The sequence below is a fragment of the Cydia splendana genome, chromosome 16, assembly GCF_910591565.1.
Source record: "Cydia splendana chromosome 16, ilCydSple1.2, whole genome shotgun sequence".
NCBI lineage: Eukaryota > Metazoa > Arthropoda > Insecta > Lepidoptera > Tortricidae > Cydia > Cydia splendana.
The window spans coordinates 10357560-10372589 of NC_085975.1; the positions used below are offsets into that span (position 1 = coordinate 10357560).

Genomic DNA, 15030 nt, shown 5'->3' on the forward strand with positions numbered 1-15030 from the left:
TATTTAAGGCCAGGCCACACCGGATGCGTATGCGTAGACGTGCACGTGCACGTGCACGTACGCGTCCCGCTGCGTTGTAGAATACGAATTCCCATAAGAGATGACACACCGCTTGCGTGACGTGTGCGTGACGTGCGCGTACGCGTGACTTGCACGCAACGCAGCTCCGACGAGACAAACCGGCTGCGTGCTGCGTGCACGTCTGCACGCAGCGGAGCGGCAACGTCGCTTCGTTGCGTGCAGTGATGACGTTGTGTTAAACGGTGTTCCCTATGAGAGGGCGAACCGAGCAGGTTCGGACACGCACAGCTCGGTGCTGCATAGGTGCTGTGCGTGTACACGCGCAGCTAGCTTGTATTTATTTACAACTCGGCCAGTGCGCGTGCTGGTTTTTAATATGGATTCAGTCTGATTCAGTGATAAAAGAAAACCTAATTAATATCGTTCGACAATACGAATGTATATTACAACATTTAGCACAAAGATTACAAAAAATAAGTCATATAAAAATTTACTGTGGCCTGTGGGAATATTAGGTACTAACGGTACTATTGGAAAACGAGGTTGGTTGTGAACGTGCGTCGTTGAATAATATTAGGTATTAGGTACTCTCAAATCTCTCAGTTATCTTGAATCAAATATGAGACAATTTTTATCAGTTCATTTGAGATCATTCGCATCAAGCCGCTGTGTATAATTTTGTCAAAATTGTTCAAACAGCATGCAGCTTTTGCAACGGTAGTATAATAACATGATGTACCGTCGCAGGAGTATTTTATTTTACTGCACGTACTACCGAGCTGCAGCGTGCGCCTGCGTGACGTGTACAGCACACTGCGTGGCGTGCGCTGCGTGACGTGCGCGTCACCCGGTGTGACAGGGGTGCTGCGCACGTCTACGCTTACGTCGACTCACACGTGCTGCACACGCAAGCGGTGTGGCTCGGCCTTTAGGGTTATCAAACTTCAAGTCATTATCTTATCTGTGGTCGTGCACGCAAAAGGAAGTCAAGTGGTGCCAACCCTAATAATTGCTCGGACCAATGCTTAGCCTTGAGCCGAACGAAGCCGAGAGTGACCGAAGGAAGGAGCAGTGTTGCCAGATGGTCACAAAAGTCACATTTTTCGTGACTTTTCGCCTTCTCGTGTGACATGTGCGTGACTTACGATCTTGAGGCAATTTTTGTGACTTTTTAAGCCAGTCGAATTTTGGACAAGTTTAGTTCTGCAATTTGTATTATTTAGGAACGCGGTGAACGCACCCAAGTTGACACTTGCACTGACACTTTGACGTTACATCCACCATCATGTTTATTATAATAGTCGTGGCAAGATGAGACTTGTTACCTTGACATGACGGTGTCATTTAGTTTGATAGTAGTAGTTTTTTTTTTCATATCTCGAATATCTGTACGAATAGCATTATACATAATTACTTCGGACAAAAGTTTTATCACAAAATTTTCTACAAATTTGGTTATGTTCATTCTTACTCTGCGATCAATACTTTAGGAGCTATACAGGCTGTTAAAGTTAAATAAGAGATAAAAAATTGACGGTTTAAGAAAACGTAGTTTTTTCGTAATTGTTCATCATAAATAAAAAAAATTGTTTGGGATAAGCAAACTAAGCTACCTGCTGATATAATATAAAAAAAATGGGCCAAGAGCATGTCGGGCTATGCTCAGTGTAGGGTTCCGTAGTTACCCGTCCGTCAAAATAGACTATTTGCAAAAACTCAAAAACTGCTAAACCAATTAGGTTCGCTATATTTTTCCTTGAAAGTCTTTACTAAGTTTTACTTTCACGATTTTTTAAATATTCTTTGGACCCATGGTTATAATGCTAGGGGAACTAAAGTGGAAAACACAACTTTTTTTCTTTCAGATCGATTATTTCCGAAAATATGAAGTTGATCAAAAATGGTCCTTAAAGACCCTTATTCATTTTAAAAGACCTATCCAAGACACCCCACACTATAGGGTTAAAGCGAAAAAAATCATCCCCACTTAATGTAGGGGAGTCACCCTAAAAAAATTTTTTTTCTACTTTATATTTTACGACTTTGTCAGTATAACAAATTTATATATTCATGCCAAATTTAATAATAGAAACTGGATAAAAATATTTTTTTATGGTGGCTGCCCTACATTAAAGTGGGGATGATTTTGATTAACAGCCTGAAGCTCCTAAAGTATTGATCGTAGAGTAAAAATAAACATAACCAAATTTGTAGGAAATTGTATGATAAAACTTTTGTCCGAAGTAATTATAATAATGCTATTTGTACTTACATATATTCGAGATATGAGCAAAAATAAGAAAAAAGGTACCTTTAACCCTCCCGGCACCCTCAGCACACCCCCTACCCTCGAGGACTTTTAGTATGTTTATCTGGACACCACAAGGTATACCTGTACCAATTTTCAAAACTACACGAATTATTTCCGCAATTTTTTCTAATTTGCTTGGGTTATTGAAAATCTTATTTTTTAACTTTCTCATTGACCCCCCAAAAGCAGCCCCCATGCTTAAAATTAATTTGTTTGCGTTACATGACTTACATGTCCGTCTTTGGGTCACTAATTTCCACAAATTTGTACCAAATTTCAACTTAATTGGTCCAGTAGTTTCCGTGAAAATAGGCTGTGATAGACGGACAGACAGACAGACAGACACACGAGTGATCCTATAAGGGTTCGTAGATTTTTTGTGAAATATATTATTTTCTGAATTTCTTCTAACAAAATCGATTTACCTACCCATACAATACAATAATATAAAAATGTGACTTGAGCAGCAAAAACGTGACTTTTAGGGAAACGAAACGTAACTTATGACTCCAGAGCCCTGGCAACACTGGGAAGGAGTGTCTCCCCACTGGCGCTGGCCTGGTTGTCAAAAGTGTATGGTGCTATCTATACAGCACCTTCAATTTCAGTTACAGATGTAGTGCATAATGGAAACGTTCGTATTTGTCATGCTAGTTTTAATTTTTGATGTGTTTTATTTTGCTTGTATGTAAATTCCATTTGACTTGCAAAAGTGCCTTTGTGGCCTATTTGCTGAATAAATGTTGATTTTTAAAAACAATCATGAGGTTGATGTCAGGACAGGACCTTTAGTAAAAAAAAGAACAAACAGGAAGTACCAATCTTATCTTTATTTGTAAATAAATTTTAGCCTAAATTAAATGATTACATTCAAAGTGGTTCTGGTTCTCTGCTATAAACTAGCATTATTTTTTCCATGATCTCCCAATTCTTTTCCTTTTGCAAGTCTTTCGTAAACACCTGTAACAAAAGAAAAACAATAACATTTAAATCATATATTTAACTAAAGGCCTGGCCAAACACACAGCGCGACGCAGCGCCGCGTGATGCCTGTTCAAACAGGGCGCGCGCGGATCGCGCCGGCCTCACGCCCTCATCGCGCGCGCGAACGCGGCGGCACACCGCTCGCTGCTTAACGTTCGATCCGACTGATGTGACCCAGCCCAGCGCGACGCGGCGCAACGCTGCGCACGCGCCGCGTGGACGCAAGGGGCCGCGCGGCGCGGGGCGCGACAGAAGCGGGGCGTGATACCGGCGGGACGCAGTCTGTTTGACGTCGGTAACCTGTTAGCATGTGCCGCGGTCGCGCGGCCGCGCGGCGCAGACGCGGCGTTGCGTCGCGCTGTGTGTTTGGCCAGGCCTTAAAGGGGAGTAATGTCCAATCAAGATTTTATAAGTTTAATCATCATCATCATCTTTCTTGCGTTGTCCCGGCATTTCATCATGGCTTGGCAACTAATCTCAAGAATTGGCGTTGGCACTCGTTTTTAACCCGTGGAGCGTGTGCTGGTAACTAGTATAGGAGTTCCATCCTACGGTAATTCTGAGGTGCTCCAGGGGTTAAGAAAGTGACTGCCATCTGACATTCCTACCCAGAGGTAAACTAGGCCTTATTGGGATTAGTCTGGTTTCCTCACAATGTTTTCCTTCACTGAAAAGCGACTGGTAAATATCAAATGATATTTCGTACATAAGGACTGAAAGTTTAATAAGAAAAAATTATTAGTTCAAATGGCAAGTTCAATTCACCCTTTCCACCACCTTTCAAACAAATGTCACTTGCATAAGACCTTGGCTATAAGTAAGCATTAAAATATTCTTGGACCACATTGCATATTCTATGACATCTGTAATTTAAAGACTTATGGGCATTGAAAGAATAAACTAGGCCAAATATAAATAAATGTTTACAATCTCTTACCGAATACCACGCTGCATCGTCATCTAGAGTAGATGCCAGAGGCACAGAGACTCCGAGAACATGTAAAGCCAATGTCAGACTAGCTACTGCAATGTGTGGTGCTCTGTAGTCCAACACTGCTGGGGAATGATGAAAGTCTTGCAAGAAGGCCATAGCTGTGCGGGCTACTGGCGCAGAGCGCCACTGTGGAGCCGGGAACCACTCCTGCAGAGACCGCAGATAATGCAGCAAATATCTGTGAGGCGATGGTGCGTCTAGATTAAAACCCAGCACTCGTAGGACCAACAACTCGGCTTGTGCCACTGCGCCGCGCCACGACCAATACTCTTCACCCAGCTCCAAGGGACCAGCACCGCGATTGATCGAGTTATACGCCACATTCACTGCATCACGCAGTTTCACCGGTTCATCCCGAGACTTCCCAGCGGCACAAAGACAGGCTGTGCATATTACATAGCAATCGTAGTCGTTCTTATCCACATCTTTGAAGAATTTGTGATAAAATATAGCTCCTGCAGCTACAGTTGCCGGTTGCAGGCCTAATTTTATACCGCACTCGAATATGAAGTTGGTGGCTAAACTGTGGCCTGGTGCACTACGATAATCCGGCAAACGTCGTTCGCGTCGAGAACTTTGCAAAGCCAATACATCAATAACGTCCTTCATAGTTAATTAATCGAATTTATAATCAAGTTAGGTTAGAAATAAAATGGAATTTTTATTCTTAGCGTCGTCATATGTCAATATCGACCGACATTTACTAACAAGCTATTAGAGTATATAAAAGAAACGCGATTTCCGTTATCTGACAATCAAGTCACATTAGTTTTTAAGATTTTCTCAAATAGCTGTTGTCTATGGAAAGGCTGCATTTGTCAATGTCATGTCATTTTTCTCTGCTTCAAACATTTGAATTGGGAACGGCAGTTATTTTCATTCAATCTTCTGTTTCGTTAATAAAATTATATTATATCAAATTAAAACAAAATAAGGCTTTCAACATGAGTACATCTCTTCATATAGAAATTGTTCAAGTGAGACAGAGCCGTGCCTCTAAGGATTATATTGAAGACTTGGTACGGGGCTTTTTAATTAAGTTACCCATGCTAACTCCTGGTGCCACAATAAACAATACTGCGTTTGAAGATCAGACAGATGCTCTAGAGCTGAAAGAACACGTGCAGTGCATTACTTTTTGCGACGCTGAACACGAAGCAGATGTATCTCCGCGTGACGCTGATCTTGTATTTCATGTGCATATGCTCGATCAGTATGGCGTGGAAACAGACACTATGACTGATGATACCTCGGGTGAAGAAGTGTCTGCTGCCGACGTATGGTCGCTCCCCGCGGCGGAGTTCCACGGCTTGTGGGAGAGTCTCATATACGACACACGGCTCAAGGAGGATACTCTGCGCTACGTAAAGACAGCGCTCGAGTTAACAGATCGCGGTGTGAACCCTCTAGTGGTGGGTTGGAGCCGGGTCGTGCTACTACACGGGCCGCCCGGCACGGGCAAGACCAGTCTCTGCCGCGCATTAGCTCAAAAACTGTCAATCCGTCTCGGCGATCGATTTTCAAGGGCTCGTCTTTTAGAGATTAACGCGCATGGACTTTTTTCGAAATGGTTCTCGGAAAGCGGAAAACTCGTGGCTAAGCTGTTTGAACGTGTACGTGAGATCGCGTCTGACCCGCGGATGTTGTGCATAGTTCTTGTGGATGAGGTGGAATCGTTAGCGCACGCTCGGCGAGCGGCCATGGCCGGTCTCGAGCCTTCAGACGCTCTCCGCGCCGTTAACGCTCTGCTCACTCAGTTAGACCGGTTGCGACGTCTTCCCAACGCTCTCGTGCTCGCCACATCCAACCTGACGACGGCAGTAGATGTAGCTTTCGTTGATCGCGCAGACCTGAAGCGTCGGGTCGGGCCGCCGGCAGCGCGCGCGGCATACGAGATTCTACGCGGATGCTGCGAGGAGTTGATGGCGCGTGGAGTAGTGGCACCACGTGACCTGCTTTTTGGGCACCGAGTTTTGCAGGGTTCAGGCTGGGCCGACTCTGAACACGCGCGGCCAAGCCTTATGCTGTGGGAGGTGGCGCAGGCGGCGTCGCAGGCGTCGCTGTCGGGGCGGGCGCTGCGGCGCCTGCCGTTCCTGGCACTCGCATTGCATGCGCCACAATCTAGCCGGGAGTCTTTGAACCTAGTTGCATTCCTAAAAGCTATGACTGCAGCATTACAACGACACCTGGAAGATGAAGCAGCTCTAACAGCTGATGAACCTTTAACTAAGCCAACTCAACCTTCTACAGGGACTATAGTTAATGGACACTAGAATTAGGTGTAGATTTTTTAATGTTTACCTATTTCTGTAATTTCCAAAATTGGTGGCCACTGAAATACTGATTTAATGGCTAAATTTATAATAATCCCAGTTTTAAATGTGTTATTCTCTTTACAGATTTAATACCAGTGCCTTATTACAGGATTTAGTTAATTTTTAGGTTGTAAGAATAAATGTGAATTTTTCTCTATAAATGCTGTGATAATTTCCACAATTCCCTATGTGGATGTTATTTAAGAATTAAATAAGATATGTATTTTAATGTTGTGTTTTTATTGTTTGTCCACAGTTTCTATATTTGCTAACATAGTTCATTGTAAATATTTCCCCTCAGATAATGCACACTAACTTCTGCTCGCTATTATTTCTGTGTAAGTTAGTATTCCTTTAAACCACTTCTATAGTATCCCCCATTAAACGTCACGTAAATCACTGGTTTGACGGTTAAAGCGTGAAGAGGTAATAGAGTTAATTTCGCATTTATTGGGTTATTCCCACTAGTTACCACCAAGTTCTTACCAGTGGTAACTACTGGGAAAAATTTTCCCACCTTTTACCACTGGTAACTACTTACTGGGAAAAAAATTACCAGTAGTTACCACTGGTAAGAACTTGGTGGTAACTAGTGGGAATAATCCCTTTTATTGTATGGCCCCTATAGGGTAGAAAGCCTCCTCCATCTTATTCCATGTTTGTCTGTCTTGGGCTGTGACCACATCAGCTGTTTTTACAACATCATCGACCCATTTTACCTTTTGTGATCCATCTCTTTTATTTTTTATGTGTAACTGTGTGTAACTAAGTGTATGGATAAATTAAACTATAATTATAATAATTTCGCATTTAAAATATAAGTATGACACATTTTCATGAGCGACTCTATAGTCGCTCATAAAAATGTGTGTGAAATGTGTGAATGTGTAGAATCTATATTCTTATTTAACCTTTTCGACGCCGTGTCAAACACAAGCTGAAATTGAACTTTATGCTTATTATGCACGTAGGTCGGCAGTGGCGGATTTGCCCTAAGGCCAAGTAGGCCCGGGCCTAGGGCGGGAAGATATTAGGGGCGGCAAATTGTGACTAAAAATTCGCTGATGATAACAAGAAATAACTCAAGCGCTGGTGGCCTAGCGGTAAGAGCGTGCGACCTGCAATCCGAAGGTCGCGGGTTCAAACACGTAGGTACCAATGAGTTTTTCGAACTTAAGTACGAAATATCATTTGACATTTACCAGTCGCTTTTCGATGAAGGAAAACATCGTGGGGAAACCGGACTAATCCCAATAAGGCCTAATTTCCCCTCTGGGTTGGAAGGTCAGATGGCAGTAGCTTTCGTAGTAAAAATTTGTGCCTACGTCAATTCTTGGGATTAGTTGTTAAGCGGACCCCAGGCTCCCATGAGCCGTGGCAAAATGCCGGGATAACGCGAGGAAGAAGAGATAACAAGAAATAACTCAAAATGTAGTCACTATGATGACTGCCGAGAAAGGGGCGGCTACAGGGCCTGGGGCCTAGGGCGACAAAGACTGCAAATCCGCCACTGTAGGTCGGTGTTGCTCTGTGGTCTGTGGCAGATTAATCGGTCTTTAGCGTTGGACCTATGGTGCGGATATATCAGTCATTGGCGTCCAAAAGGTTAAATATGTCTACAATTCAGCACATTTTTTATTGGCATCGACTGTACTTTCTTTCTCTTTGAATGTTTGCGTACCTCCTAAAAAACTCCGCAACTAATAAAGAAGCCATCTGGGAGAACTAGTACTAGCAATCAGTCCAAATATTACTGATCATCAAAACTGAGCAGATGTAGCAGACTGAGCAGACACAGACAGACAAGTTTAATTATTATAAAAAGGAAAAGGATTCGAGAGAACAGGGGTAGAGTAAATGAAACTATTATAATTATTTGAACATAAAAATTAGAATATAATCATTTTCAGTAATTTATTTAAAATTATACACTTAAAGTACATTTATAGTAAATTCAATAAAAAATACCAGTGCAGACGAGATACAAAAAAGAGAAAATATTACTTCATTACATCGTTGGTTAAATACATCGCTTTCAGTAAATGCAATACAAAATATAAGTTGAAACATAAAGAAATAAAAGTTACAAAAGATGTCACTCGATATAGAAAAATAAAGATAAGATTGAATCACATTCAAAAATTACCCACTAGTGACTAAAAATTTTACTTTCTTAAACGTTTGTTCATTAGACAGGTCCGCCTGGGAGCGGGCCTCGACCGGGCTTCAGCGCTTGGCCGAGAGCTACTTCGGTCTCGGCTGGGCTCGAGCGCTCGGCCGAGGCCCGCTCCGGCCTCGACTGTGCTGGAGCGCTCGGCCGAGGCCTGCTCCGGCCTCGCCTGCGCTGGAGCGCTTGGCCGAGGCCGAGCCGGGCGGGCCGCAGCACGCGCTAGAAATAAATGTTTACATGTCATCAATTCTAAATAAGATATTTTCAACATTGTACTTTGATCAGTACAAATATTACGCTCGAGGCGGCGCGGGTGCGCGGCGCTCGGTGCGCTTTTTACAATTTTATCATCGAAGAACATACAGTAGGTATAAATAGTGAGGTTAGTATTAACTTTGGCAAATATGAATGAAGCATGGTGATATTGTTTTAAATCGACAACATTGTGTTTTGTGAGCGTTTAATATTAAAAATTACGACTGAATGCCGCTCCATACTCTATACGCTCTGTCAGCGAGATGGTACGAGTCCCGGACTCTGATGCTTTCCCTCGTCCGCAGCGAGACGTATCATGAATCGTGACCATTTTACTAAACCCTAAGTTTCCTAAAAAAACTGCCTTTCTGCCTTTATTACCTTTCCATGGATCTAATAAAGCGGGAGAACATTTTGAGCGCAACATTTCAGTCTTCAAATAAGAAGCATTCGCACAAGCCACGGCGGCCCGGCGCGGCCTTGAGCTTCGGTTCCTCACTTCGACCGCTATCATTTGTGCGACGATTCATGTCACAGACTCGTTTCTCATGTGGCGTGTGCGTTTGGGTCACCGTCTTATAAACTAAATGTGATCCGAGCGAATTAAACAATGCGGCAGTGTACAAAATTTACATCACATTCACTCGAAACATTAAAGCATACAAGGTAATGTTCAGCAGCGGCGGAACGCGTCCGAGTAAATGCACGACTCGACCTCGCGCTCGGTGCGCCCGTCACGACGAACCAGAGGAGGCCGCGCGCCCGGCTCCGCCCGGCACTACCGCTCGCAAGGTGTCGCGGGACACCGTGTCCATTTCTGAACGCACCTCGTTCACGTCAAGCGGCCCTAACGTTCGGACACCCCGCACGCGGGAGTCCCCTCGTCAAGTAGCGGGAGTTGGGCGGGCACACTGGATGCGCGGCGACATGGTAGTCCTCGCGTCCGCCTTCTGTCCGTTGTGACCGCCGCGGCCCGGGGCTCCGGCGGAGCTCCGGCGGCGCCGCGCGGGGCCCGCACGACAACCGAGTCGTCGGAATCGACTCACACCCACCACCATTCATCCATTAAAAAACTTTTAATGAAGGGTGAAGCTTACTTAAGTTTAGTTTCGGGTCGAATGTAGAACTGCGCTAATATTATCTTTATTAGTTTTACGTACACATATCGTTTACATAACAGTAAAAAACCTACCTAGCAACAAGCTCGCGCCGCGCCCTTCGACGAGCCCCCGCGGCCTGCGGGCGCCCGAGAGCTCCGCCGGCATCCCGAGCGAGCGAGGGCTCCCCCGGCATCCCGAGCGAGCGAGGGCTCCCCCGGCATCCCGAGCGAGCGAGGGCTCCCCCGGCATCCCGAGCGAGCGAGGGCTCCCCCGGCATCCCGAGCGAGCGAGGGTCCGCGTGCCGCGACAGGCGAGAGGGCGCGGCGTCACAGTGTAGGTGTCACGATTTCATTTATTCACTTTTTACATACTCATAAACGTAAAATGAAAAATCAATCACCTAACTATGACGATAGTAAAGGTTACTGTCTAACTGCGTTATTAATTAATGTTTATTGATACGGTTACTGTCCTAACGCTTAAAGTAAGATTTTTATTTTAATATTAATAATAAATTATGTTATATAGTTATATATATGTATAGTGTTTGATTACGCCGATTCGCGAGTGTATACCGAGTTTATATACTCACATATCTTAACGAGCCGCGACCGGCCGCGACCGAGTAGTTGGTTCCGCTTAAAATTAAATTAAACATGACAGTTTACAATTACCACCTTTAATACGATTACGTACGCTACAAAATAAATAGCATGGTTTATCGAAAACGAGACATTACTCTTATAGGCTACATTTTAAGATTACAGTAAAGTGATATAGAAAATAATACAAACAAAAAATAATTATTTAGAAATATGGCATACGAAGTAATGCTCTCGTAGGAATAACTAATTTGTGCGCTACGACGCCGAGCGCCGGTACAAGCTGACTTACATTAGGAGCTCACCTACGTAAAATAACTCTCAGTATGATAGTGGTTACAGATTTGCATTCAAAAGTTTATAAAAAATAATTTCTCATCGTAAGTGATAATACTTAATAATGGAATGACGTTTTGTATCAGTTAAAATAGGCCTGTGAACGTGTCCATTCCCCACTACCGAGTTTCAGTTCTACTATATTGGTTCTTTTCCGTTTGGTCCGTAAGAGAGTGAGTATATAAGCGTTCGCTTTCGCAGCTCCAAGCGGGTTCACACGCGGCTATAAATACTCTTACACAAATACAACGTAAACATCGACGCGGCGGCCGAGGGGCCGACACGAGTCGACCCGAGCCGACCCGAGCCAACCCGACTCGACCCGAGCCGCGACGCCGGCCAGGGGCGCTCCCTAGCACCAACATTTAGAATTGAACACTAGATCTCTAGCGACTCCGTCCGTGCCGTCCCTGGGGCCGATCTCGACTAAACAGGTATCGGTTTATGTTACAAGGAAAAATAACGATCACAACTCCGATCCGGCGCCGCGCCCGGCTCCGCCCGACCCCTGGCACCGTGTACACATGTACCCAGGCACACATGTACCCGTGTACTCAGGCACACATCTACCCGTGTACTCAGGCACACATGTACCCGTGTACACGGGTACATGTGTACACATGTACAGTCAACTGTAAAAATATGGGTGTACAAATCATCTCAAAAACATGTCCCATAACTCTTATGTCAGTGAATTAAGAACTATGGGACATATTTTTGAGTAAGTTGTCTACACCCATATATTTACAGTTGACTGTACCCAAGCACACATGTACCCCTGTACCCAGGCACACGTGTAGCCAGGCACCCAGGCACCCCCGGGCCCGCGAAGCGAGCGACGAGAGCGTCCGAAACTTACAGAGGGATAAAACTTATGCGGTAGGTTAAAAAATTAGCTAGGCTCTGTGACAGCGGACCGGCGGTGTGCGGTGTCGGCGTCTAGTAGAGCCCGCAGCCGCGCAGGTTGTTGGCGATGATGACGTCGGTGACGGCGTCGAACACGAACTGAATGTTGTTGGTGTCGGTTGCGCACGTCATGTGGCAGTATATCTCCTTGGTGGTGGACTTGTTCTTGGCTTCGAACTGTGCCTGGATGTACGCGGCCGCCTCGCCGTACTCTTGCGCGCCTGACCATAACAAAATTATACGATTAATTAATTTCTCCAAAACAGTGAAAGTCCCCAGGATTAGCCGTGACGCCCTGACATCTGAGTATCATTTAGTACGAAATGTTCCCAGCGCTAAATACAGAAGCCCGACTTTGAGTCTCTTTTTAACTTTAATGCAGTTGGTTATACAGACATTTGTCGAATTTTCTTTGATCCTCACAAAAGTACATTATTGCAGAGGACGGAAAATCGTGAATGAGCGACATTTTAGAAAATCCAAAAAGTGAGACGAGTCCACGAATTGCTATTCCTGCCAAAGCGTAAAGAGTTAGACCAAGATAATTCTGCAGCGATTTTGATAGCCCAGACTGCAAATGTTATTTTAAACATCAAACTTCTATGACATTATGACGTATAAATAAGGCCGGAGCCCCACTGCTGCGCACGCTATGTACACGACCCACGTTCCTATACAAAATTTCGTGGGCTTGTACATAGCGTGCGCAGCAGTGGGGCTCCGGCCTAATACTTGCACACTGCACAGTCTGTGCTGTCAAAATCATTGCAGAGTTATCTTGGTCTAACTCTATAATGCTTTTCTCCAAACATGCAAGGAAGTAAAGTAAAATAAAATCAACAATGATTTCAGCATAAAGCATCACTCGAATCTATAAAAAATCATTCAATCGTTACACTGCTGTCTAATCGTAATCACACTGCCTGTGAGCATTTTTCTAGAGTACAGTCCCCCATCAGGTATATCGGAGCGGCCAAGATGCTCACAAATATCTGAACACGCCTCCATTGTCAAGGCGTTAGAATGCGTGTTCTGATATCTCTGAACACCTCTGGCGCTTCGATATATCTGAAGGCGACTGCCTAATAGTCCTGCCAACTACCAATCGAAGTTTAATATGTATGGAAATGATTTTTACTTTTCTATTGGCGGTTGTTGATAAACGATTGCCTAATGGGGTATTGTATTGACACTTCACGCCAAAGCAAGTCCTGCCCTCTATACAGTACGTTTTCTTGTGCATTGTAGGTTCTGCCATCTTGTGGGCTACATTGGAAGCTTAAACTTGACATTTAAACTTCGCGCCAATAATCTGGGCGCTCCTGTGCTGCCCCCTACAGTGCTTTCACGTTCCCTATTGGGTGCCTATTATGTAGTATGTATCGTCATAGAGAAAAAAATACATAGAGTGCTCTCTCCATACATCAGTTTTAGTACCAAAACGACTATTATTTTCGCAGTCGAATTCTAGCATCGAGTAGCGGAATTATCAGTACTGCTACTTGACAATAGATGTTGCAACGACCGAAAAGTCTAATTCTCAACAATTTTCAGCTAATATTATAACCGGATTAACCGGAACTCTATTCCAACTCCTTCTGCTTTTAATATTAGTTGTAAATTGTTGTTCAATACAATTTTCGTGAGTCGCGACACTAGAGAATTCTAGTATCAAGTAGCGGTACTGATAATTCCGCTACTCGATGCTAATGTCGACTGCGAAAATAATAGTCTTCTTGGTACCAAAACTGATGTGTGGAGTGAGCACTCTATTCTTACTATATTCTCATTTTCTTTGAATGAATTCACAATGTCAGCATTGTACTTATTATGTTATAGACGAAATGACATACTTTAGATATTTTTTTATTAATAGTTACACTATTGTCTTAGGTTTACCTGTAAAAATAGTTGTAAGTGTGGAAAAAATATATATATTTCTCTATGGTATCGTGTACTGACCAGTGTATTCGGGGAAGCAGATTGTAAGAGGCGACTTGCGGATCTTCTCCTCGAAGAGATCCTTCTTGTTGAGGAAGAGGATGATGCTGGTGTCCGTGAACCACTTGTTGTTGCAGATCGAGTCGAACAGCTTCAGAGACTCCTGCATGCGGTTCTGGAATACCATACGGGAGAATCATTAACCTTTTGAACGCCACAGACGGCAATTGACGTCAACGCAAAATCGTGACAACGACGCCAAAGACGGCATTTGACGTCGATCGTTTTTTGATGAAAATCTACTGAAAAACACCCCACTTTTAGGTTGGCATTATTTATTCACAAAACTAAATTTTACCCCCGTGGCGTCAGTGGCACGGCAAATGGATGCGCTGTTTGGCGTTCATACGGTTAATAATTACCAGGGATGTTGCGGATGCAGATTTTTTGACATCCGGATGTCAAGATTAGGTACAAAATGTCGAATATTACATTTTAGTAATTTTTGTTTAAAAAAAACGATACGTTTAGTATTTGAGCAAGAATATAGGTGCGTTGTATGTAATAAACAGTAACTTGGCCGACTTTTTTGGATCTAGAAGATTTCGTTATAGGTAATGGACGAAATTACCTAGCTCTTACGCCGCCGCTAAGACGTTTCTGTACCGACTTGTTCGACATCCGCATCCGCATTAAGCTCCGCATCGATTTTATGCGGATACTCGCAACATCCCTGGTAATTAATTACACACAAGCTTTCAAAGTTATTATTTCTTATTCGTGCCTCGAACTTGACAGGTAATGTAGATGGCGCTGTACTTTATATATAGTGCGCAGTACAGCGCCATCTGGCTCGGCTGTCAAACAGGCGGCACCTTTTATTCATATATGTAACAACAAAAAATTGTTGGTCACCCATGGTTCATCCAGAAGTTATAGAATAGTGCTGTCAAATGAAAAATCGTGAAGTGAAAAATAGCTGTTACACTATCTAGCTAGCAGATAGACTACCTCGACGCTAGCTCGCCAAACATTCTAGCGTTCTCTTATCGCCAATCTGATGTGTAAGCTTACTTAGCCCGAAATGGTAAGATT

General features: G+C 43.8%; 3 protein-coding genes across 4 annotated transcripts in view; 1 reads left to right on the forward strand and 2 right to left on the reverse strand.

Annotated features, from left to right (window-relative positions):
• Positions 1-3144: 3144 nt before the first annotated feature.
• LOC134797877 (cyclin-Q) lies at positions 3145-5005 on the reverse strand. The gene is made up of 2 exons (XM_063770227.1): positions 4254-5005; positions 3145-3292 (listed from the first exon to the last, which is right to left on the reverse strand). Exons 1-2 carry the CDS (start codon positions 4917-4919, stop codon positions 3203-3205), a joined length of 756 nt encoding a protein of 251 aa, XP_063626297.1. The 5' UTR covers positions 4920-5005; the 3' UTR covers positions 3145-3202.
• A 149-nt stretch (positions 5006-5154) lies between these two features.
• LOC134798236 (pachytene checkpoint protein 2 homolog) lies at positions 5155-6854 on the forward strand. The gene has a single exon (XM_063770611.1). It carries the CDS (start codon positions 5255-5257, stop codon positions 6581-6583), a length of 1329 nt encoding a protein of 442 aa, XP_063626681.1. The 5' UTR covers positions 5155-5254; the 3' UTR covers positions 6584-6854.
• Positions 6855-8497: 1643 nt separating this feature from the next.
• LOC134798260 (guanine nucleotide-binding protein G(o) subunit alpha) overlaps positions 8498-15030 on the reverse strand; it is an 84529-nt gene continuing 77996 nt past the window's right edge. For both annotated transcript variants that reach the window (XM_063770650.1, XM_063770651.1), the window contains exons 7-8: positions 13957-14110; positions 8498-12215 (exon numbers count right to left, since the gene is read on the reverse strand). In XM_063770650.1, the coding sequence (XP_063626720.1) occupies positions 12028-12215; positions 13957-14110 (342 nt within the window). In that variant the 3' untranslated portion in view covers positions 8498-12027. The remainder of the gene's footprint in view (positions 12216-13956; positions 14111-15030) is intronic.

What these genes read in the sequence shown, in the direction of transcription:
- LOC134797877 (XM_063770227.1), bottom strand. Translation starts at nt 4,919, where the DNA reads ATGAAGGACGTTATTGATGTATTGGCTTTGCAAAGTTCTCGACGCGAA. An exon ending in ACGATGCAGCGTGGTATTCG is followed by an intron (nt 3,293 to 4,253) that starts GTAAGAGATTGT and finishes CTTTTGTTACAG; the next exon opens with GTGTTTACGAAAGACTTGCA.
- LOC134798236 (XM_063770611.1), top strand. Translation starts at nt 5,255, where the DNA reads ATGAGTACATCTCTTCATATAGAAATTGTTCAAGTGAGACAGAGCCGT.